This window comes from Cyanistes caeruleus, unplaced genomic scaffold, assembly GCF_971803275.1.
Source record: "Cyanistes caeruleus unplaced genomic scaffold, bCyaCae1.hap1.1 HAP1_SCAFFOLD_11, whole genome shotgun sequence".
Classification (NCBI taxonomy): Eukaryota; Metazoa; Chordata; class Aves; order Passeriformes; family Paridae; genus Cyanistes; species Cyanistes caeruleus.
Genome location: NW_028255883.1, coordinates 3,596,517 through 3,620,790, shown reverse-complemented (window position 1 = coordinate 3,620,790; position 24,274 = coordinate 3,596,517). Strand labels below are relative to the sequence as shown.

At 53.5% G+C, this 24,274-nt stretch overlaps 1 protein-coding gene and 1 long non-coding RNA gene across 2 annotated transcripts; one reads left to right on the top strand and one right to left on the bottom strand.

Annotated features, from left to right (window-relative positions):
* Positions 1 to 4,599: 4,599 nt before the first annotated feature.
* Positions 4,600 to 11,184, bottom strand: LOC147647339 (serine/threonine-protein kinase pim-1-like). Its single transcript, XM_086872227.1, has 9 exons — positions 11,170 to 11,184; positions 10,192 to 11,052; positions 10,013 to 10,063; positions 9,442 to 9,808; positions 8,716 to 8,892; positions 8,320 to 8,467; positions 7,914 to 8,136; positions 7,239 to 7,366; positions 4,600 to 6,952 (listed from the first exon to the last, which is right to left on the bottom strand). Exons 1-6 carry the CDS (start codon positions 11,182 to 11,184, stop codon positions 8,361 to 8,363), a joined length of 1,578 nt encoding a protein of 525 aa, XP_086728353.1. The 3' UTR covers positions 4,600 to 6,952; positions 7,239 to 7,366; positions 7,914 to 8,136; positions 8,320 to 8,360.
* A 4,250-nt stretch (positions 11,185 to 15,434) lies between these two features.
* On the top strand, positions 15,435 to 23,200 carry LOC147647338 (uncharacterized). The gene is made up of 3 exons (XR_015281621.1): positions 15,435 to 15,605; positions 16,115 to 16,398; positions 18,479 to 23,200. It is a non-coding gene; the product is annotated as an uncharacterized LOC147647338 (long non-coding RNA).
* The last annotated feature ends 1,074 nt before the right edge of the window (positions 23,201 to 24,274 follow it).

Below are 24,274 nucleotides of genomic sequence, written 5' to 3'. Positions count from 1 at the left end.
CCCCCTGCACTGGCCATGAGAGATGCCCATCACAAGACGTGTAACAGAAAGAATGTACACATATCTATGTTTACAGTTACTGTCCTGGGAAAGTCCTTAGAAAACTACGTTAGCAAGCTCAGAAGCTGAGTTTTCAGGGCGACACCCCCTCTCTGGGCTGCTGGGGCTCCTGGCAAGCCAGGAGGCTCCCCTTCTCTGGCCTCACCACTCTGGCATCCCAGGAGTTTTGGACGGGCAGCACTGTCTGGGCTCCCTGTTTCAGGCTCCTGGGGTATCCCTGGGCCCCCTTGTTCATGCTCCCAACATCTGCAGGCTTTGGGAGCACCCCCAGCACTGCCCGTTTCTGCTGCCCCCATTGCCGCTTTCCCTGCCAGCCCTGCTGGTCCCGGGCCATCCCCACGCGGCTCCGGGCTGACAGTGCAGCCCCTGAGGCGGGCAGAGCAAGCCCCAGCACGGGGGGAGCCTGCATGCTCCGCTCCCTCGGCAGCCGCGCCCAGCCCCGGGCACAGAGCTCCGGCAGCCCCCATTGCCGCCCCCTCCCCAGAGACCCCCGGGGACCCCCGCAGCCGGGGCTGCCTCTGAGCCAGGCGGCCCCCGAGCCCGGCTGCGTGGCCAGGGGGGCACGGCGAGCCCAGGGCCTCTGTGCCAGTGCTTGTCCCGCTCTCCCTCAGCCTCTGCCCTGCCCGGCCCCCCGAGCCCCACCAGGCCCCACACGGCCACGGCCGGCCCGGACCGCTCCCCTCGGAGCCCTCTGCGGACACGGCACCGGCCCGGCCACACGGACCCGCCTGTGCCGGGAGCCCACGGGCCGCCCAGCGCTGCCCGGGCCTCGGCCCCGAGCACAGAGCTCTGCCCGGGGGGCTCCCGGCCCGAGGCGGCGGCTCTGGGCCTGCCCGGCCGCTCCCGGCTCCCACAGCCCACCCGGGGCCGCCCCGCCCAGGCCGGGGCTGCGCCAGCGCTCCCCGCACCTGCGGGGCTGCAAACCGCTGGGCACAGCTCACAAAAACACATTCCCCCAGCCCCACAAAAACACCAAAATCACAACCGGACATCTCCCCCCACAAAAAAAACATCCAAACCCTAAAACCACAAACGCACCGCTTCCACCCTCTCCTCATTTGCCTTCCCAGGGACCCCGAGCCTGCGGCAATGGCCCCGGAGCGGGACAAAAAGCTGCTCCGGCCGAGGCACTTTGAACACCCTGAGCTCTCCTCAGGGGGCCCTACAACACCCGCCAGTGGAACTTTGCCGTGCAAAGGAACCATTTTGGTGCTCCCTGCGGAGGCCAGAACTGAAGCTTTGTTCCTTTTGCCTCGGGCCAGAGACCCTCGGGCTGTTTTCTGCACACACTTCCAGCCCCCAGCGCTTGCAGCAGGCGCTCCCTGCAAATGTCCCACTGCCAGGGCCCTGGCCTTGCTGTCACCCGCTGGGGCTGGCCATGAACAGAACTCCTGCACTTGCATTTCCAGCTGCTGTGCAACCAGAGCTGAGGGATCTGCAGGTGCCTGAATGCAAAACCTGGCAGAGGAGCCTCTCTCGAGGGGGAAATCTCCCCCTCCTGAGCCAGCCCGGGGCAATGCTGCCATTCTCTGCTGCTGCTCCTGCTGCTGCTGCTGCTGCTGCTGCTGCTGGGGCACTCGGGGCTCTGGCTGAGCAGGAAAGGTGACCCTGAGGCAGGAGCTTTCCTTGGCTGCAGCAAAGGCTCGATGCACCAGGACCTTCCCGGCGCTGTGCTTGTTTGTTTTTTCCAATTAACTGTCCCTGTCAGCTCTGGGCAGAGCTCTGTAACTGGGTGTGACACTTGCCTGTGGCACTGTCGGGGTGGCCAAGGGGACCTTCCCTGAGCTGTGTGCAGAGGAATCCACAGCAGCCCAGGCCGGGGGTGCTCAGTGGCCGCTCAGTTCCGCTGACTGGACGTGGCTCTGGCCGCTTCCCTTGGAGCGTCTCCAGGGAGGGAACGCTGGGGCTGCTGTCCCAGCTGTGGTGTCACTGCCAGGGGAACGCTGGGGCTGCTGTCCCAGCTGTGGTGTCACTGCCAGGGGAACGCTGGGGCTGCTGGCCCGGCTGTGGTGTCACTGCCAGGGGAACGCTGGGGCTGCTGGCCCGGCTGTGGTGTCACTGCCAGGGGAACGCTGGGGCTGTCCCGCTCCTGCCCCACCCCATCAGCTCTGCCAGCGCCTCCAGGGGACACAAAGGCTGAGCCAAAGGGTGAGAGCTGCACAAGGGGCTGAGCTGGGATCTGGGACCCATTGGGATCATGGAGTGCAGCCCCCGGCCCTGCACAGACACCCCAACAATCGCAGCCTGTGCATCCCTGGCAGCGCTGGCCAAAGGCTCCTGGAGCTGCGGCAGCCTCGGGGCCGTGCCCATTCCCTGGGGAGCCTGGCCAGTGCCCCAGCCCCCTGTGGGGGAAGAAGCTTTTGCTGATCTGCAGCCCAGCCCTGCCCTGGCCCAGCTCCAGCCGTTCCCTCGGCTCCTGTCCCTGCTCAGCTGGGCAGAGATCAGAGCTTGCCCAGAGAAGCTGGGGCTGCCCCTGGATCCCTGGAAGTGTCCAAGGCCAGGTTGGAAGGGGCTTGGAGCAGCCTGGGATAGTGGAAGATGTCCCTGCCATGGCAGGGGGTGGAACGAGATGAACATGAAGGTCTCTTCCAAGCCAAGGCATTCTGTGATTCTGGGATTCTGGGAGAGATGCTGAAGCTCTGGCTCAGCTTTGTAATACATGGAATTGAATCGTGCTAACTAAATTGGAACTATTTGGAAAGTTATTTAGAAGCAATCAAAAGGATCAGTGCTACAATGCAGTTTTGCAGATGTTACATGTTAAAATTGAGGTGCAGGATGTAGTTTAGAAGAGAAGTGATGTCCCAAGCTGAAAACGGCCTTGAGATGAATAAAATTAGAATGACTTTAGGCATAGGGCCTGAAAATCAGTAAATATCAGACTAATTAGTAGACTTACATAACACAACGCTTAGTATGCATGCGCAAACCTGTAAGGTTATCCAGAGGACAATGAGGATGAGGAGAAGCCTTCGCCCAAAGACCCCCAAAAGAAGACTGAAGACCCCTTAGCAACAAGTGAGGCATGTGCTGTGAAGAAAGGTGGCGTTAAGTCAGAAAAATCAGAAATAGGAGGAGACTTACAGGAAACATTAATGAATGTGTATAAGCATACAGTATATAAGTTTAGCTTAAAGTGCTTTGTTTTCGATGTGAGGCAGGGTGGGAAGCCCCCTCCGTACCCCGGTCAGTTTTGCTTATGCTTTCATCATAGAGAATTACTTGTTAATTACATATATAAATTGCATTTTTTTATTAAATTGTATTCTTTTACTAAATTGTATTCTTTTATACCAATTATTATTCAGCTTACTAAATTGTATTCATTTTTAATTAAACTGTTATTAACTCAAGAGACCAAGTTGTCCAAATTCCAATTTCATTTAGAACAGTTTTATCTCACCCAATGTCTGGACCCAGCAGCAGCCATGGGTGGGCTCCTCCCTCTCGCTGTGGCTGTAACTCACCCAGGAGCAGCAAGTGAATCCTGTCCCTCATGGGCCAGCGAGTGCCAGAAAGGAACATTGCTCCTTGGGGAAACACAATGTCCTTGGGCTTCAGCAGAGCATTGAAATGGGCCCCCTCGAGCACCTCAGCTCCAGTGAAATCTCCTTTACTGGGCTGGGCCCAGGAGATCTCCCAGAGCAGCTGCAGAGGAGTCGCTGTCAGGAGGAGGGACATTTCTCAAAGTTTGATGTAGATCAAAACAAGCTCTGTTGGTAGCTCATTTCTGTTAGTGTTCTAAATGAAATTAGAATTTTGACAACTAGGTCTATTGAGTTAATAGTAATTTAATAATAAAGAAAAAATGGATAGAATTTAGTGCATTGAATCCAGTTTTGGTATAAAAGAAATACAATTTAGTGAAAGAGTACAATTTAGTAAATATATTCAGGTATGTATATATATATATATATATACACACACACATATATATATATATATATATATATATATATATATATATATATATATATATAGTTTGTCAGTAATTAAGTATGATTAAAGCATAAGTAAAACTGACCGGAGTATGGGGAGGGCTTCTCACCCTACCTCATGTACAAAAAAAGCAATTAAAACTAAACTTATATACTGTACGCTTCTACATATTCATTCATGTTTCCTGCAAGTTTCCCCCTACTTCCAATTTTTAAATTACTATTCTTCTATGGTCCATGCTTCACTTGTTGCTAGGGGGTCTTCAGTCTTCTTTTGGTGGTCTTTTGCTTGAAGGCTTACACACATCCTCATTGTCCTCTGGATAACCTCACAGGTTGCACATGCGTACTAAGCCTAGTGTTATGTAAGTGAGCATTGCGCTCCACTAATTAGTCTTATATTTTGTAATTTTCAGGCCTCATACCTAAAGTCATACCAACTTTATCCATCTCAAGGTTGATTTTGTCTTAGGACATTTCTTATCTCAAAACTACATCCTGTACCTTAACTTTAACATGTAACATCTGTAGGGGGGTACATCTGCCTTGTAACACTAATTCCCTTGATTGCTCCTAATAATAACTTTCCAAACAGTTACAATTTAGTTAGCACGAATCATTGCCATTTATTACAGAAGGGTGTGAAAACAGGAGCATTGTTTGGTGTGGCCTCCTCTCTGCCTTTCACACCTTTCAGCGCTTTGACTCAGCCAAGAGCTTTCTCCAAGAGTGCAGTGAAGCAGCTGCTCCTGCTCCCAGCTCTGGCTCTTCCCAGTCTCTGACCCTGCCTGGTTTTGTCCCCCTTGCTGTGCCCTCTGTTCCCCCAGGGGGCTGCCCCAGACTGAGGGATCAGATCCAGGCACTGCTGCAGCTCCCTCGGGACCAGCCCCAGTTTGGTTGTTGCTGGCAGTGCCAGCAGAAGCCGTGGCTGGAGCAGCAGGTGCTGACAGTGGCCCAAGGCCTGGGGCTGGAGGGGTCCCTGGGCTGGGGCTGGGAGGGAGCTGCCCCTTGTTCTTCCTCTGCCTCACACAGAGCTGGGCCAGGCACAAGTGGGGCAGCAGAGCCAACAGGGAGCCTGCGAGTCTCTTCCAGCCGTGCCTGCTCAGAGTTTGGCCTTGGAGCTCCAGGTGGACAAAGGCAGCTGCTCTGCTCCCTCTGCGTGTGCCCGTGTTCAGCACTGCTGCTCCATCAGTCTGTGCCCAGCAACGGGGAAAAGCCTCAGCCCTGCAGGGCGGGGAGCTGCCGGGCTCTGCCTGAGCAGCTCAGCCAGCGCGAAGGGAGCTGCTCCACACGGGAACCAGGAGCAAAGGGCATGCCTTTTCCAGGACATGTTTTCTGTAGAAAAACAAACAAACAAACAAACACGAAAAAAACATGAAAGATAAAAATTACTCGCAAACGTGTAGTGAAAAATCTTCTATAACTCTGGAGTAAGAAAGAGGTAACTGATCCTTTGAAAAAGAGAACTCAGCTTTGATTTTAGTTCCTTAGTTTGTACATGTGCTAGTGGAAAGGATCCATTAGCTGCCTTCCTTTACAGATTTGATGGATGTTTTCCAATGTTAAGATATTTTACACTGCAGTTAAAGGAATAGGAAATACATGTTCTTCATGACTGTGTCTTGAGTGTCAAAATTTTGCAGTTTCAAACTTGGACCTAAAGCGTTGCAAATGGAAATGATAAATCCCAATGGACTGAGTGAATGCAGCTTTTCCTATGGGATGTGCAGCATTCCAAGGACTTCCTCAGTGGGGCTGTGGGTGCTTGGAGCTTTGTCCTGTGCCACTCCAGGATGTCATGAAATGGGACTTCACCTGCCACCAGCCCAGGTCACGCTCTGCCACCAGCCCAGCTCCTTGGACCTTGTGTCCCCAAAGAAGACACAAGGTGTTTCTGCTGCTCCACCTTTGCACAGATCCACAGAGAGCTGGGATTATCCCAAGTCTTGTGTCTCCATTGTGCCATATTCCTAAAGAACCAGCAGCCCATCCTGACGAATATGGTGAGTTATGTGGATGGTTGTCAGCTCCCTTTCCTGCCTAGAAATCCTGAAACTGCTTCTAAATGCTGTTCCCTTCAGTTCCTGGACACCTACCCACACAGAGCTGGGGAAAAAAATCCCCTGGCCATGGCTTACAAGGTGAGTTATGCCAAAGTTAGAGCTCTGTGGGAAATCTCTATCCATCCCTATCCTTTTAATATATCTATACATGGGGGTGTGCATGGATGTGTCTTGTATGGAAAGGAAGGAGTGTGCAAACAACGTGACTGACACTTTCACCCTCTGTGTTCATTCCATACTCATGGGTACAAAGATATTATGGAAACCTTTGCAAGGACAGACCGTCTGTCCATGGATAGAAAGACATCCAAGAGCCCCTGGCACAGACAGACCCTTCTGTCCATGGATTCAGAGACATCCCAGAGCCCCTGGCACAGACAGACCCTTCTGTCCATGAATTCAGAGACATCCAAGAGCCCCTGGCACTCACAGACATTGCTGCTCTTCAGCCAGTGACAGGATGAGTCCCTGAGCCTGGGGCTTGGCCTTCCTCGTGGTGAGGGGCATCAAGGAAGGCTGCAGTGTGATGGAGATTGTGATGGGCTGGGAAATCACTGGGGGAAAGGAGGGAGCAGTTGTGAAGTAAAAGGCAGGTGGGGGAGAGAACTGTTCAGAGAAGGGCTGAGCTACAGCTTGAGAAAGCTGAAAAATGACATTTGGGGTCATTCCAGATTGATGTAATTTCAGAAGTTATGGAACAAGTTTAATTTTGGGGGGGGTGTCATGTTTTCCTTTGGAGGTGGACACTCTGCAGACTTGAGCTGCATTGCCAAAATGCTCAAGTCTTTGCTGCAGGTCACACCGTTTCTTCTTTGGCTGATCCCGGCCCGGTGCTGAGCCCAGCAGAGCCCTGGCAGAGCCCAGAGCAGCCTCAGCATCCGCAGAGCCCGGCTGCAAGGAGAGAAACCAGAAACCGCCCGTCAGCTCAAGGCTCCTGTCCCCTTGTCCCAGCCAGCCACGGTGCCCAGGCCATGCTGGCTGTGCTCAGCGCTGAGCCCAAAGCTGCCCATCACTGCTGCCTTTGGGAGCAGAGCAGGAGGGCAGGACACGTGCCCAGTCTGCAGCCAGCCACGGCAGATCCAGCCCCTCAGCAGCTGCCCAGAGCGGGATGCTCCTGTGCCCGCTGCCATCTCCCAAAAGCTCTTGTCCCACCCATGCCAAGGAGATGAGGACCCACCTCACACCATCTGCTGCCAGAAGAAAAGCTGGTCCCAAACGATGTCCTCAGCCTTCTCCAAGGGCACGGCCCATCCACACCACACCAAGCACTTCCCGATCCAGACTGGACCCCACCTAGAATTCTTCCTTTAGGAAAACAAACAACAAATTAATGAAAATAGGTTACAGACAAAAAGGGGAAAGAAGAAAAAAGGTAAAAAATCTTATGTCTGTCAGGAGTTTGAGGAAGGCCCAACCCCTCCATTCTAGGGAAAAACCCACCCACGGGTGAGGGAAGCCCATGCTTTCTCCCTTCCCCCCTGCACTGTCCCCCAAAATCACGGTGATCCCAAAGCAAAGCAGGGGAGTGGAGCAGCCCAAGCCCTTCCTTGCCTGCACAGCAAAGCAGCCGTGCTCAGGTTCTGGAGTCCCACCTGTGCTCCTGCCATGGGGGTTTGTTTGTGTTGGGCTGGCTGCCCCAGCCCCAGCCTGGGGCACGGTGGGTGCTGGGGGCTGTTGGCAGGACCAGGAGCCCACTCCCATTTCGTAACCACCCCAGCCCACACCCCCAGCCCTGCCAAAAACCAGCTGGGCAGCCACTGAAGAATCAGTTGCATCCACTCCAGCAAAGGGGAAACCTTTGGTTCCCGGCCAATGCACAAATCTGGGAGCATCCCCCTGGGTCTGGACTTACCTGAAAATTCTCTGTGGAGCCTGGCTTTCAAGAAGGTGCCAGAATCAAAGTCCATCATCGCCAGCTGCCACTGGCCAGGTCGAGGAAGAGGTTGTCATCCTTGCTGTTGTCCTCCATGTCCCCAGCAGCAGGAGCAGCCCCACCCGGTGCAGCTTCTCCAGGGGCTCCTTCTTCCCTGGGGTGACACCAGGCTGTCAGGGTTCTGCCCAGGGCCCGGCTGTCACTGAACCAGGACAAGCAAAACCAGCTCAGATGGTGGCCACCAGTGCTGGGCAGAGCAGCTCAGCTCCAGCACAAGGGCTGCGTGTTCTCACTCGATGAGCCCTGTGCAGTGACACAGGCAGGACAAAGAAGTCTGGGTTTCTTTGCTTCTGATTGCCAGGGTATGTGTGGAGCTGTAACTTACCAGGTCCCTGCATCACTGTGCCTGTGGCTCTCTCCCTTCTTCTATGGCTGATGAATATCCTGCATCCAGGGATCACAGAACAGGTCTTCTAATGAGGGCCTGTCCAAGTAGTGCAGGGATAAACACCGCCTGATCAGAACTTGGCAATCTGGGGAGAGAAACCACAAACCACTGGTCAGTTGGAGAAGGCTCCTGTCTGCTTTGCCCCGCTATACCCGTGCCCAGGCCACACTGGATGTGCCCAGAGCTGGGCCTGAACTTTCCCATCAATTCTCTGTTTTGGAGGAGAGCAGGACATGTGCCACCTCCTCAGCAGCTGCCAGAGCGGGATGCTCACGAGCCCGCTGCTATCTCCCAACAATGGTGTTCCCCCCGTGCCCAGAGATGAGGATCCACCTTGGGAGAGCCGTTGTGGCAGCGGGAGCTGGGCCCAGCTGATGTTCCAGCCCCTCCTGAAAGGGTGCTTCCCGCAGACCATCTCATGCAGCAGGATGCCCAGGGTCCAGACGGTTGCTGCCTCGCCATAGTACCATCTGAAGTTGGTCCATTCCGGGGGTCTGTATGATCGTGTTCCTATGGAATACGGATGGAGCTCATCAGGGGGATGCTGCTGCTCCCAGAGCCTGAGCCCAGCATCCCTGGGCATGTGGGGCTGCCCCAGTGGCACACGGGGTGACCTGCTGCCCTCTCGCCAGCACCTGGGACTTGTGTACAAACCCAGGGTTGGAAAAGAAGGCACTGGTGCTGGAAGAGGGCAGCAGAAACCCTGGCAAGGCCCGACCATGACACACAAAGGAAAAACCCGCTCACAGTGCTGGGGAAAAACCATACCCACATCCTCCCTGCTGGCATTGCCCAAAAAATAGTATGAACCAAGGCAAAGCAGGGAAGCACAGCAGTCCAAGCCCATTCTCACCTGCACACCAAACCAGCTGGTGCACAGGTCCTGGCTCTCCCTCTCTGCTACCCCCACCCACAGGGGATTTTGTCAGGCTGGCTGCCCCAGCCCCAGTCCTGGGGGAATCCCTGCTGCCACACCCTGGTTGGGCACTGAGATGTTGGGCCAGGAGATGTTGGGCCAGGAGATGCCGGGACCGGGAGCCTACCCCTGGGTGGGCTCACCTGCAAACTGAGTGTAGGCTGTGTCCTGCAGGTAGGTGCCACAGCCGAAGTCAATTAATTTTGCCTGCCCGGTGTCCAGGTCAACCAGGATGTTCTCCGGTTTTATGTCTCGGTGCAGGACCCCGCAGCTGGTGCAGTGCTGCACGGCCTCCAGCACCTGCCGGAAAAGCTCCCGCGCCTCTTCCTCTGACAGGAACCTCCGTGCCCGAATGAAATGCCGCAGGTCCTGACACCGCTCTGGGCGCTCCAGCACCATCACGATGGTGTTGGGGAGCTCAAACCAATCCAGCAGCTGCACCACACCGGAGAAGCCTGTGGACACCTTGTCCAGCAGCACTATCTCCAGTGGTGCGCTGGTGCCGTCGGGCTGCGGGAGGAGCACGGTGCCGTCAGTGGGGCTGAGCCCGTGCCAGGGCTCGGGGAGCCCTCAGCCAGCCCGGGATGCTCTGTGCCCTCCGCTGGCCCCACGCCCGCTCTCCCTCCAGGTGTCCTGGTGGCTCCCACCCTGCCGGGCCCCGGCTCATCCCCGCCCGGCACGCCCCGGCTTCTGCCGCTGGCCCCGCTCACTCACCAGCTCGCCCCAGTGCCGGACGCGGTTCCGTGGCACCTTTTTGATGGCCACCTGCAAGCCAAAGGGAGCAGCGGATTCAGCTCGCCGCCTACTGTGTCCAGCCCCATCCTCCTCCGCCGACCCCTTCTCCTCCTCCGCCCTCTCCTCCTCCTCCGCCCGCCGCTGGCCCCTCTGCTCACCGGGGCGCCATCCGAGAGCCGAGTGGCCGAGAAAACCCTGCCGAAGCCGCCGCGCCCCAGCAGCGAGCCGATCCTGTAGCGCTGCTGCAGGGCCTCCTGCGCCTTCCCTGGGGAAGAGACGCGGCCGTCAGCGCTCGGCCCGGGGCCAGGAACGGCCCCCGAGCGCTCCCCGACCTCCCCGGGCCGAGCATCCGCAGGCGTCCGCTCCTTGGAACGCGACAGCGGCGGCTCGGGGCCAGCGGCCGCGCTGCCGAGCGGCGGAGCTCGGGCCGGGGAAGCCGCAGCGGAGGCGGCGGCAACGGCTGCACCGCCTGTGTCCTCCGCGGGCCCCGGGAGGAGCCGGGGCAAGGGCCGGGACCAGGGCCAGGGCCGGGGCAGGGCTCGGAGCAGGCGGAGCCAAAGGGCGGCGATACCGCCCCAGCCCCAGGCACTGAGGCCCGCCCAGAAGCGCCAGCGCCAGCTCGGCCAGAGCCGGGCGGAGGCGAGAGCGAGGCGGGACGCCCGGGGCCGGCGCCGGGGCCGGGGCCGGGACCAGGGGCGGGCCGGGGGCATGTCCCGGGCGGGCAAGGGGAGAGGGAAACTGGGAGAGGAGGGGAACACAGAGAAAGGGAGATCGGGAATGGGTGAGGGACTGCGGGAGAGAGGGTGGAACAGTGGGAGAGGGAGAGGAGAAGATAAAGAGGGGCGATAATGTCGCTTCTTTCGCTTTTTCTCTTTGCGCTGCTGCTGCTGCCGCTGCTGCTGCTGCTGCCGCTGCTGCCGCTGCAACTGAAGCACCGGGGCCGTTTGTCCCCGGGGCCGTTTGTCCGTTGCCCGCTCGGCCCCGCGCCGAGCCCCGCGCTCCCCGGGCAGCCCCTGAGCCTGGCCAAACACGGGAACTTTGCCGTGTTGAGCCAAGAGCCAGAGTCTTGATTCCTGCACAGGGGCACAGCAATGCCCTTGGCTGCTGCTGTGCCTTGTCCCTGCTGAGCATCAGACACTGTCCGAGCACATTCCCTGAATGCAGAATTTGTACCTGACCCAAGCACTGCACTTGTGTCTCCAGCATTGCTTTCCAAGAAAACCAGGGGAAGGCAAACTGGGTGTAGCTCATGGTATTTTACAATGTCTAAAACTTGCCAAGTCTCAGATCTTAGAGGTGAGATCCATTTGCAATGAATGGGATGGAGAAACAGTGCAAGATGGAAAAGGGAAACATAAAAATAAATAGAGAAAAATAGAGAAAAACATACTGGTCGTTTCTTTTTGTTTTATTTTCATTTCTTAAAAAAGCTGTTTCAATTTTCCCAGAATCTTCTCCACAGTCCTGTCTTTTCTTTCCAAAAACCTGTCCTGGAGAACAAGGTGCAGCTCCTGTCTCAAGATGTGCCCCCAGCTGCAGCTTCTCTTGGCTTCCCACACTGTGCGTGCAGCACAACTCTTGCAGCAAAGCAGGACAAATTATCTGAAGAACTTGACAACTTGTTCTTGCTTTTCCTTGTGGACAGGGGAGTTGTGCCATTGCTAAGGTTTTCATTGTTACTCTTCTACCTATAGAAAACATGATGAGCTACGAGGAATTGTTGGGGAATACAAGCCTGGCTGAATGTGGAGAAAGAATCTCCAGAGCCTCCAGCCAGCAGTGGAGAGCTCATCATTCCAATAGCGCCATGGACAACTTGAAAGTGATCTGGAACATGAAAATGGGCTGACAGAGGGAGTTTGTTTGTGTGTTCAGTGTAGATGATTCTACATCTCTTGCACTGGTATAAATCAAGAGCACAATCAGTTGTTGATAAGCACTAGAACATGATAAGCTGGACCACTGAGTAGATGAAAGAAGGCCAAAAGGATAAATGCAGGGAATGACTTGGTGAACTTTGTCTGTTAAGAAGGGTCATTTTTTCCTAATAATTCCCAATTCATTCCCTTTGCTTTTGTTCTTTTTGGCAAGCCTGTTTGCATGGCAGATTGCCCAGGAAATGAGAACCTGGAGCTTGCGGAAGTGCCTGAAAGGTGCCCTGTTCCTCTGCAGGGACACTCAGGCTGAAACAGGAGCCTGAGGCCTCTCTTGGGAAGCCTCCTCGGAGCTGGAATTTGTGCCATGCCAGGAGAGGAGGAGGGGGAGGAGGATGGGAGCTGTGTGTGAGGAGCAGGAGGTTTGGGCCGCAGGACATTCCGTCTGTGCCGCTGCCCCGCAATGGGCGGCCGTGCCCGGGGCTCTGGGCCTGCCCCGCGTGCGCTGAGCTCCCGACACTGCGGGAGCTGCCCGGGCTGGGCTCAGGTTCCCACTGGGACTGGGCAGCAGGCTGGGCTCCAGCTGGGATCAGCAGCAGCTGGAAATACCTCTGGGCATCTCCACTTTCTGCTGCTGCTCGGAAAAAATAATTAAGTGACAAGTTCTGTTTTTTCTTTCTCCTGGTGGATTTTTTCATTTTATTTGCCACTGCAGAGGCAATTTCTGTGATGGCCTCTGTCACTTGATTCTATTTCAGCAGCAGCAGCAACAGGGCTGTGTTTGAGCACTGCAAATGTCAGCTGTGTGGCTTTCATTCCCCTCGACTTAGTGCTCAGGGACTTGAGGGCATTTCAAAATCTGCTACTCATGATGTCTGGGACAAAAAATCCTGAGTTACTGATCACTAAAGCACAGTGGGTAGCACTGATTGAAAGAGGCAATTGTAGTTTTGCAGATAAAATTCAGGTGGCAAGCAGAAGTGGGACAAAAGCAGACGAGATCTACAATTGCCAAGGCAAAGGCACCAACAGCCTCCTGCTGTCACCTCAGGGTGAGTAAAACAGAGCTGAAAACAGCGCTGGAACCCGATCCTTTCTTCCTCTGAGGGCTGGCTCAGGGCAGCAGAGGCGGGCCCTGAGGAAGCCTGAGGGCTGTTTGTGGGGGATTGTTGCTGTAGTCCAGAATTGCCCCGGCAAAAGCCCTGGGGAGCCGAGGCAGGAGCAGGTGGGAAGGGCCGGCGCTGCTGCTGCTGCTCGTGGCCGGGAGCCCCGGCCGGGCCGGGCCTGCGCCCGCTGCGCTGCGGCTGCTGCTGCTGCCAGAGCCGGGCGGGACTCGGGGACAGGGAATGGACACGGGGGGACAGCAAAGGCCTTGGGGGCTGCAGGGATGTTGGTGCTCGGGCCAGCGCCAGCACAGAGCTTCAGCCCGCAATGAAGCCCGAGGGAAACGCTGGCGAAAGGCTCCATTCAGCCTTTCTTTACTCGGCGCTGTGAAGGGACCGAAATAAAAGGAGAACAAGCAGGGCCCGACCCCTTCTCCTTTGGGAGGAGCCCCGCGCCTGGGGCTGTGAGGGGCCGTGAGGGGCTGTGAGGGGAAATGAAGGGCTGTGAGGGGCTATGAGAGGTTCTACAGGGCCATGAGAAGTTCCATGGAGCCGTGAGGGGCTGTGAGGGGCTGTGAGGAGCCTCAGCCCTGACAGGAGGGGGTGCCACCATGTCCCCAGGGCAGGGCAGCCGTGAGGGGCTGTGAGTGCAGACGTGGCAGCAGAGCGGGCTTGGGGCAGCTCTGGGAGGGGATGAGACCCTTCCCCAGCTCCAAACCACACCAGACCCACCATTAACAGGATTTTCTGTCTTTAGAATCCACTGGCAACTTGGAGTTGAGTGTACAGTTAAATCCCAGTGGGAAAAGCAAGAGACTTTCAGTCATTGTTTTTCAATGTGTGTTTCACATACATTTCAGTGTGACATCCAGCCATTGTTATTAATGTCTAAGATTTAAAAGTCTTAACAATGAAAAGTAATACTAATAAATAATAATAACATCAAGAACAAGAAATGAAGCCCTGAATCCCAACAATCAGCTCAGAAACATGATTTTGTTCGTAGTAATAGATTAGTACTAAAGGACTAAATGAAAAAGTTTTAATTTGTAATTCAGACAAAAGACGTTTCATCTTTTTCCAAGGTTCTGGTCCCCTTCCACCAGGGTCATTTCCTTTACTCTCCCACCTTCTAATAGTTAGAAAGGAGTTAAGCACACCAGAAAAGGCAACAGCTCCCGTTTCAAAGGGAAGCAGCCACCACTCCAGGAAACCTGAATTGCCCCCAGGCACGTGTGTGCACTTGAAGGGTGAACAAGTGTTGAGGACAGAGATCTCAAACTCCTTCTAAGGCTGTGAGAAACCCACAAGTGGCAAATTATCATTGTGGGTCAACTCCAGCTGAAATTCCATTCCCCCACACCCTCCAAATGGGCAGGCAGGCCTGGCCTCTGGCAGGGTTCAGTTTTGAGTGCCTTGTGCTCCCTGGTAGGGAAGTGATCCTATCAACTCTGGTACTGATGGATTGTGGTATGGCTGCTGAAGGAGGAGAGGGAATCTCAGCAGACAGAAAAGTCTCTTCTGCTTTCTCCCTGCAGAACCCCCTCTCCAAAGAGAAATGCCTGTGCTGGGTTTCCATGGCACCCCTTCCCTCAGCCCAGTGTCTGACCCACTGTGTGCTCTGCAGGAGCCAAAGCCAGAGGAGGCCCAATATCAGTCACCCCACAGTCCCCACACAGCAGGAGAAAGCACTGCTTGCAGTGGGGCTGCTGATCTGTGACCCATCCTGATTCCATCCACCCCACTCCTCTCAGGCACAGACACCAGAAGGATCCCAGGAAAGCCACAGTGCTCTACCAGATGCCAGGAGCACTCCCTGCTGTGGCCTCAGGGATGCTGGGTGACCTGGTTGATGAGCATCTCTGGCTGGTGATGGAATGTGTGGATGGAGGCACTTGACAGGAGGTTGTTTGAGCCATGTGTGGGGCTGAAGGAGAGATGGCAGCTGTCAGTCGGGAGGGCAGGGACCCCGCTTGTGAGTCCATTGCCTTGGACACCCTCAGCCACAGGATGTCCAAGAAGTCACACAAGGCTTTGGCACTCGCAGCCTTCTTTTCCCCAAGTTCCTGCTTTCTGTACATTTACAGCAGAGAACCTTGTTTGTTTTTAGAACTAGAATAAAGATCCCAGAGGGAACAAGCCTTGCTGGTTTTAATCAGAAGCATCAGTGAACAGAAGTTGTGTTTCCTCTTCTTTGGTCACATCTTTGTTCCTTCTGAGTGTCCAGGCTGGGCTGGGGAGGTGTCCTCGTTTGCTGCATTTTCTGAGTTCCTCTTGGATCCTTTGGAGGGCAATAGGTTGTGCCCTCTGAGGATCCTTTGTGCTCCTTGGTGACCCAGGAGAACCTTCCAGGAGGTTTTTGGGTGAGCTGCTGCTGTGATGTCACAGGAACGTTGCCGTGTCCTTGTGGTGTTCCCGTTGCTGTGGGGCACAGAGGCCTCAGTGTCAGAGCGGCTCTGGGTGCCTGCTCATTGCCTGAGGATCCTCCTGCCCGAGGCATTCTCAGCAGCCAGCCCAGCCCCTGACGGGTGTCCTTCTGTCCTGGCAGGGGGACAGACAGTCTGCAGACGTGTGCAGCACAGCCAAAATGATCCAGTAAGTGGTTGCTGCAGTTTGCACTCTGGACACTGGGGCTTCTTATGGGTGTTTTTTAACCTACTTGGCCCCTAAGTCGAGCATTTCCCCAGGTGTACCATATGTGCCTTTGGGATTGCTGTGGGCTTTCTGTTCTTCCTTTGGAATGGATGTGATTTTGAAAGGAAATTGCCATTAAATGCCATATGTTTGGGAGAGCTCCTGCCAAAAGTTTCTTAAAAAAGGGTTTGTTTCTAAGCCAGCAGGGTGTGCACAGCATTTGGAATGGAGCCTGGGGGGGTTCTGTTCTCCAAGAGGAGAGTCTGTGGCAGTGGACCCTGGCACTCCCTCCGTTTGCTGGTCCAGCCAAAACCTGGACACAGCCAAGTATTTTGTGTTGTTAACTTGCCTTCTGTGTGATCCAAAAGGACTGTGGCTCCAGGAGGGAAGTTGTGAAAGGAAAATGCTCTCTCTTGGCATTGACTTGTTGTGTGGGAGTTTCCAGCACAGGCAGCTTTTTCTCCTAACAGCGTCTGGTTCAGGTGAAGGTCACCTCACACATGGATACTGCGAAGCTCCTTCTTCAGAGAGTGGGAAAGGAACCTGTGGTATTCAGAGATCCCAGTTGCTCCCTTTCAACACCAATATGAGCCCAGTAAGCTCCAGGATGATTCTTGTCACATGCCAGCACTCCCAGGATGGTCCCAGTTGCCTCTGGCAAGATCAACCCAGTCAGTCCCAGTATGATGCCATTTGCCCCCAGCGTGTTCCCAGTTGATCCCAGTCACCCCCAGTATGGGGGATGATGTGCAAGGTATGTTGCCAGTCACTCTCAGATACTCCCAGTATGAGTCCAGTCACTCCCAGTATAATCCAAAGATGGATGGATGGGAGGCCTGATGGAATCCTGGAGACCATCGTGACACGCTAGGGCCCCATGGAACCGTTGTGACACCGAGTTGTCTGGGAGTGTTGATGTGCTGCAGGGTAGGAGGGCTCTGCACAGGGACCTGGACAGGCTGGATCCAGGGGCCAAACCCAACAAGGTGAGGATTAACAAGTTCAAGTGCCGGGTCCTGCACTTTGGCCACAACAAGCCCTGCAGTGCTCCAGGCTGGGGACAGAGAGGCTGGACAGCAGGCAGGGAGAAAGGGACCTGGGGCACTGATGGACAGCAGGCTGGGCATGAACCATCAGTGTGCCCAGGTGGCCAAGGAGGCCAATGGCACCTGGCCTGGATCAGGAACAGTGTGGTCATCAGGAGCAGGCCAGGGATTCTTCCCCTATGCTTGGCACTGGTTGAGCTTCACCTCGAGTGCTGTGTCCAGTTCTGGGCCCCCAATTTTGGAAAGACATGGAAGGGCTGGAGCATGTCCAGAGAAGGGCAACAAGGCTGCTGGAATACACATCTTGTGAGGAGCGGCTGAGGGAGCTGGGGTTGTTTATCCTGGAGAAGAAGAGGCTCAGGGGAGACCTCATCACTCTCTACAACAACCTGACAGGAGGGTGCAGCCAGGTGGAGGTCAGGCTCTTTACCCAGGGAACAGTCCCAGCACAAGTGGACACAGCCTGAAGCTGCACCAGGGGATGTTTAGGCTGGACATTAGGAAATATTCTTCACAGAAAGGATGATTGGGCATTGGAATGAGCTGTCCAGGGAGCTGGGTGAGTGACCGTCCCTGGAAGTGTTTAAGGAAAGACTGGATGTTGCACTGATTGCCATGGTTTGGGTGACAAGGTGGGCACAGGTTGGACTTGATGCTCTCCAAGGCCTTTTCCAGCCTGGTTGATTCTCTGATGATTGTGACCCTGCAGGGCCCTGGGGAAGCAAGGGGCCACTGTGACACTGCGGGGCCTGGTGGAACTCAGAGGACCACAGTGACACTGTGTCCCACATGGCACCACAGAGCCAAGGAGCCATTGGGACACCGTGGGGCTACATGGAAACAAGGAGTCCATGGTGACAGTCGGGGTCCTCGTGGAACCACAGAGGCCACTGTGACACTGCTGGGCCTTGTGGAACCAAGGGGCCACTGTGAAACCAAGGAGACCCTGGTGAGACCCTGGGCCCCAGTGGGATCAAGGGGCCATTGTTCCATTGCAGGGACTCTAAGGGAACTAAGGGAACACCTGTGATATTGTAGTGCCCCATGGAACCAAGGGTGACACTGCAGGACCTTGTGTAACCTGGTCTCCACTGTGGCACTGCACCACCAAGGGATTCCTTGTGGCACTCTGTAAGAGACCCTTTTGGGGTGTGGACGATCCGAGACACGGCAGAGACTTCTATAGTCGAGTTAGATGTTAGTAGTTTATTTCAGGGTGTGGGGAGAAAGAGAGAGCCTACTAGGAGCTAGCAGACAAAGCTCAAAGCAGGCTCAGAGGGAACAATACAAAAGTGGGTAAAATATGAATACATGAGTTCAAGACTTAAGATAGCTAAGAAAGAGAGGAACAGAACAGAAGTGAGAGAGCTGGGGAAAAAACTTAAAGAAGGGCAGAAAGAGCGAGGCAAGAGCATAGAAAGAGTGAGGCCAGAGAAACAAGAGAGCGAGCTCTCCTTTACTATTACTTCTATAACCTATACATTTGAATAGTCCATTCTTTTACTAACCAGTCTTTCTAAGTATACTAATACAGTAACATTTGTGTGTGACCTATAGAAATCGCTGCTTTTGCATATTTTTAGTTATCTCAGGGTCCTTCAGATCTTTCTTTAAAAGGCTGGGAAGAGGGGTCTTAGCTTAGTTTTATTGGGGGAAAGAAATTGTTCCGGCACACCAGACGGGTTTCTTTGAATTATTCAAACCATGCTTTAATTTGTATTTCTTCCTTAGCCTTTTGGGCTAAAGAGTCATATTTATAATTCCTTTCTAATTCTACCTTCCCAACAGCACTCTGAGGCCTCATGGAACCAAGAGGCCCCTGTGATACTGCAGGGCCTTGTGGAACCATGCAGAGCATTGTGACAGAGCAGGACAGAGCATTGTGACTCATGTCATGATGGGACCACTGGGATACTGCAGGGCCCCATGGAACCAAAGGGATTTTGTGACTCTGGGAGGCCTCATGGAATCCTGGAGACTATTGTGACACTCTAGGGCCCCATGGAACTGTGGTGACACCGAGTTGGCTGGGAGTGTTGATGTGCTGCAGGGTAGGAGAGCTCTGCACAGGGACCTGGACAGGCTGGATCCAGGGGCCAAACCCAACAAGGTGAGGTTTAACAAGTTCAAGTGCCGGGTCCTGCACTTTGGCCACAACAAGCCCTGCAGTGCTCCAGGCTGGGGACAGAGAGGCTGGACAGCAGGCAGGGAGAAAGGGACCTGGGGCACTGATGGACAGCAGGCTGGGCATGAGCCATCAGTGAGCCCAGGTGGCCAAGGAGGCCAATGGCTCCTGGCCTGGATCAGGAACAGTGTGGCCAGCAGGACCAGGCCAGTGATTCTTCCCCTGTGCTTGGCACTGGTTGAGCTTCATCTCGAGTGCTGTGTCCTGTTCTGAGCCCCCAATTTAGGAAGGACATGGAGGGGCTGCAGCTCTGCCTGCACAGGAGGGGCTTCACACCTGGGAGCCCAGCCCTGAGGGCAGAGGCTGGGCTGGGGGGACAGGAGGGAGGGGGCTTGTTCAGAGGGAGGGGCTGCACTGCAGGGGCTCCTATGGACATCTCTAAACTCTCTCTGCCACAGGATTTCTGGGCTTTTGTTTACTCTCATTCCCTGATCTTCTCTCTGCTTCCTGGAGATTTTCCTCCTGCAGGTGTTTCCCTGTGTCTGATCTCTCCCTGCCAGCACCCACAGATCCCAAATCTCTGTGCACTCTCCTTGGCCTGACAGAACCCTGCCTGTTTGCAGGGCTCTGGCTGGGGACAGGTTCTGTTTGCAGCTTGGAGAAAGGACAGCTCAGATTAAGGCTGATGGGTCCAGCAAAGGTGATGCTGGTGCTGTCCATGGGCAGAGTGGCTGAATGCACATTAGGAATCTCCCATGAGCCTATTGATCACTAAAAGTAACAGTTTGCATGTCTCAGGCACTTGTCAAAATTCATAATACCTTTATTATTTGTCCCCCTCCTCCCTGCTTTTCTCCAATGGTAGGAAACTGAATACATAGTCTTAGGAAATGTCCTCATTTTTATCAAAATCCTTGTCTTGGAAATATTCTATGACTGATCAGAAGCCCTCAGCATGTCAGAGCTTCATGGGCATTCACCTCCCCTACACCACAAATACTCAGAGTTGTACTCACAGGGTCTGTAGGCACTGGCATGTTCCAGCTTTAGGAGATGGCTCCAGGAGCTGCAGCTGCATTGTCCTGCAGCCAGAGGCTTCCTGTGTCAAGGGCTGGGAGGGATTGTGCCCCAGGCACTTCTCAGCACCTTCCCAGCCCTGACTGATTGAAGCTCTCTGTGCCTCTGGGCTGTGCCCCAGGGTGGCTGCAGGCAGTGCCCCAGCCCTGCTGGGCTGGGAGAAGAGCTGCTCAGCAAGAGAAATGTGCTTTTGAAGCTTTTCCTAGTTTTCAGGATCATCCTCTGTGCTGGGAACCTGGCCCAGCTCAGCAGCACAGACACAGCAGCAGGACTTTAATGACCCTCTTGGGCCTTTGTGCTGAGGCCCTGAACATCAGTCCCTGAGAGGGAGGGAAAGAAACTGCTCAAGAAGTCCAAGTCAGAATCCAAATCCAAAGTTACTTTTACCTTTAATGGGTCCCAGTGAGGGATGTGACTGAGAAAGTGTCCCCAGGCCCCAGGCAGGGCAGAGAACAGGAGGCACTGATGACAGGTGGGGACAAAGAGAAGCCAAGTGTTGGTGCCCTGGGCCACAGCAGCCTCTGTGCCAGCAAGGGCTGTGAGGAGACACCTTGTCCTGAGGCCCTGGGGCCTCCTGGCACAGCCCCAGCAAGGCTGGCCACTGTCACCCCCTTGGCCTGCCCTCAGCATCCCCCCTAGGCCACATGCCAGTGGCCTCAGGGATCTGCTGGAAGGAGTCCCTGGGGAGCCTTGCTCAGGAATGGCCCTGGGGGCTCCTTCATGCTCCCAGGGACTGCAGCTTTTTCAAAGGACTTTGGCTTTTGCCTTGGAGTCTCTGAGAGGTTTGTGCAATCATGATCTCCAATTATCTGCTGTAATTAGTCCCTTTAGAGGCTCTTTTAGTAACAACACTCAGTGGGGCTCATTAATGCTTCAAGGTACTTCAGGTTCTTAAGGCACTTTCCTTTCTCCTTCCCACACTGGGTCTCTGAGAAGTTTGTGCAATCATGGCCCCAATTATCTGCTTTAAGGAGTCCCCTGGGAGCTTTGCATTGACACTCAGTGGGGCTCATCAAGACTTTGAGATACTCAGGGTTTTTTCAGCTACTTTGGATTTTCCTTTCCACACTGAGTCTCTGAGAGATTTTTGTGTAATCCTGGCCTCCAGTTCTGTCCTTCAAGGAATCCATGAGGAGCCTGTGTTGGGGATGGACCTCAGTGGCACCCATTAATGCCTCAAGAAACTTTGGGTTTTTTTCTGATTTGGACTCCTGGAAAGGTTTGTGCAATCTCCTCTCAGGCCCTTAAGTTAAAGGGCTGAGCTCCAAATGCACCATGGGGCTCATTAGGATGAAGCAAGTCCTAACAAACTATGGCTGTGTCTTGATATCCCTCTGGTCTGGTGCAGTTCTTAGGAAAGTTTCCTACAATAGTTATGGAGAAATAGTTCTATGAGCTTCTAGGAAATATGTTTTCCTATTCCTATTAAAGGGTGTCTTTTATTCCTGTTCTCTTTGGAGCAGAGGTGATTGCAGCATTCAGTGATGGATATTGATCCAGGGTCTCTCCTAAGAAGGTCTGGCCAGGTCAGAGAAGCTGTGTCTTGAGGTCTGACCCAGTGTGGACAACCTTGCTCCACATTCCCCAGCCCCATCCTGTCTCTCCTCACTCCCCTGGGACCTGCTTTGCTCACACAAGTGGCTGCACTCAGGCAAAGAGGGGTTTTCCTTCTTTGATTTTAGCAATCTAAAACTGCTGAGTTTCCCCATGGAAAACAGACACCCTCCTCAAGTGTGTGCCAAGCCCAAGGTGCCACCAGGGAGCTTCCCCTTCCCCAAGGCAGAACCATGCAAGGAATGTTTCAGACACACAGGCAGTTCTACAATGAACACAAAGCCAGAGTTGGCTGAAGGCAGAATTAGAGCAGCTGCTGAAGGCCAGACAAGCTTTGAACTCCTTGCAGCTGAAAGCACCAAGTGGGTTGTTGGGAGGTGTGTGAGTGAGCCAAGAGCGAGGGAAGGGAAATGCAGAGAGCCCTGGGAGTGTTTCTGTGCAGACAGGCTGCTGCAAGAGAAGCATTGGTACTTCTCTGGGGGCAAACTGTTAGAAGGGTCGGTGTGGAGTGACCTCCCCAGTGATCTCACAGTACCCCCTGTGATGTCACACAGCCACCTGAGATGTCACAGCCCACTCGCTGATGTCACACAACCTGCTCTGGGATGTCACACCACCATTCTGTGATGTCCCAGCCTGTTTTGTGATGTCCCAGCCTGTTTTGTGATGTCACAAAACCACCTCGTGATGTCACATTGTCTCCTGTGATGTCACACAGCAACATTTGATGTCATAGTTCACTCTATGATGTCACAGTCAGCACTGTGATGTCACACAACCTGTCCTGAGATGTCACATGGCTCTTCTATGATGTCGCTGCCCACTCTAGGTGTTGCCTAGCAAGGCAGACACCCTGGTTCTAGAGCAGCACGGTGGCCACGCTCAGGCCACTCGGTCCAAACCCATACAGGCACCAATGTGATGGATGGCAGAAATGACGTTTATTGCTGGAGAATTTGACACTTTATAACCTAGGTTCACACAGTTACTCCCATCTGCTTTCATCACAGCTAGGTGCTATTGGCTAATTGCGAGGGTCATTACCATACACTGTGGAGGAGGGGGGTGACTATCTTTCCATTACATCCCAATATCTTCCGAGCCGCCAGGCCCAAGCTTCTACATTTCCCCCCTCTTTATGCCTAAGTAAATTTGCTAGAATATAAGGTGTATTAGTCTTAAAAGTTCTAACATTATTTTACGTATATTTATCTCTAAACATTTTCTCTAACTTATCTATATTATAAAAAGTTTTAAAAGTAGATATTATCAACTTGAGTAAAATATAAGGTACACTATACTTAACTAAAAGGCTTAAAACTTATAAAATAGACTCCGCAGTTTTTCATTAGTACACATAGGGCACATGCGGTGACCAAGTGTATTCTTAGAGCATCTGCTGTCTTTCTACAAACAGGATGTTGACCGTTTCTAGTCGGCTCTTAACAAAAGACACAAGCCTATTTTAAACACAGAGTTTTTCAATTATCTGCAAGTCTTCATCAATTGTCATTTGTAGCTGAGACAGTCTCTGTTGTTGGGTCACGATGGCAGAGACACCTGTGGCAGCACCAGTTGCTGCCAGGCTAAGCAGCATCGCTATGGTCACACCTGTCACCAGTTCTCTTTTCTGAAGTCAGGTGTCGTGGTTTTAAACTAATAACTAAGAAAATTACTTATTTCTTGCTGTGAGATATGGATAAGAACAAGAGCAAAACAGGCATAAAACTTAAAAGGAAAAAAAAAAAGAAAGTTTATTGACAAACTACAATAATAAGAACACCAGAAAAAACTTCCAGAAAAAACTTTTTCATCCCCTATCTACCCACTATTCTCTTGTTCACATGACAACAGAGACAAAAACTTTGGAACTTTGATGGTTAAAACAGTCTCAATTCTTGCTACAGTCTTTTCACCAGTCTTTATAGAGAAACAGAAGTTTCTCATTGGCTCTCAAGGCTTCAAATCTCCCAACACTTCACTATACCATAGTTACTCTACTTTTTACTCAGATTTACACTTTGAACACTTTATTCCTCTCTAGATCCTGTATCATGAATTAAAGGAGTTCTTTTCAGGACTTCTTTGTCTATCTCCATAGTTTTAACAGGGACATATTTCAGCTTAATTAAAGCATCTTCTTAATTCTCTACCTTTCCTGAAGCTTCTTTTCTTTCCTGTCACTGGTAGTTTATAAAGTCTCTTTTCATGTTGATCACTCTCTCTCTCTCTCTCTCTCTCTGGATAAAAAGATTAATCTGCAAGTCTCATCTGGGTAATGAAAGAGTTAAAATCTTGCCCAGGCTTTTTGTAGATGGTTCGGTGATCTCTGCCGAACAGGAGCTGGAGCCATCTGTGATGGAAAGTCTTTTATAGCTGCTCTGGAGTGTGTAGTCGCTGCTCCAACCCGCTGCAAGTCCAGGGCCTCTCTCCTTCTTCACTGGGCAGTTTCTAGTGAATGTAGTTACAGCAAAATCTGCAGCCGAGCCAGAGATCGGCTCGGCCCGGCCCGGGCCTGAGTAAAACTTTCCGCAGGCCCCCCCTGCCCCCATCTCCCGGCCGGGAGACGGGGCAGGTCCGGCCCCATCCCCGCCCGGCCGCATGGCCTGGGCAGGGAACGGGAAGCCGGGAGCTCCGCCACCCTTCAAACCAGGAAGCAAAGAGAACCCAGAGAACTCTGCTTTTACACTTTAAGGTAGGGTTCACAAGTTGATCCCACTTTTCAATGGCTTAAACCGCTGTCAATTCTCAGCAATGACCAATAATTGGTCAGGAGAAAAGACTCCAAGCACTTCCCAGCAACTCCAACTTCCTTAAAGGTAAAGTAA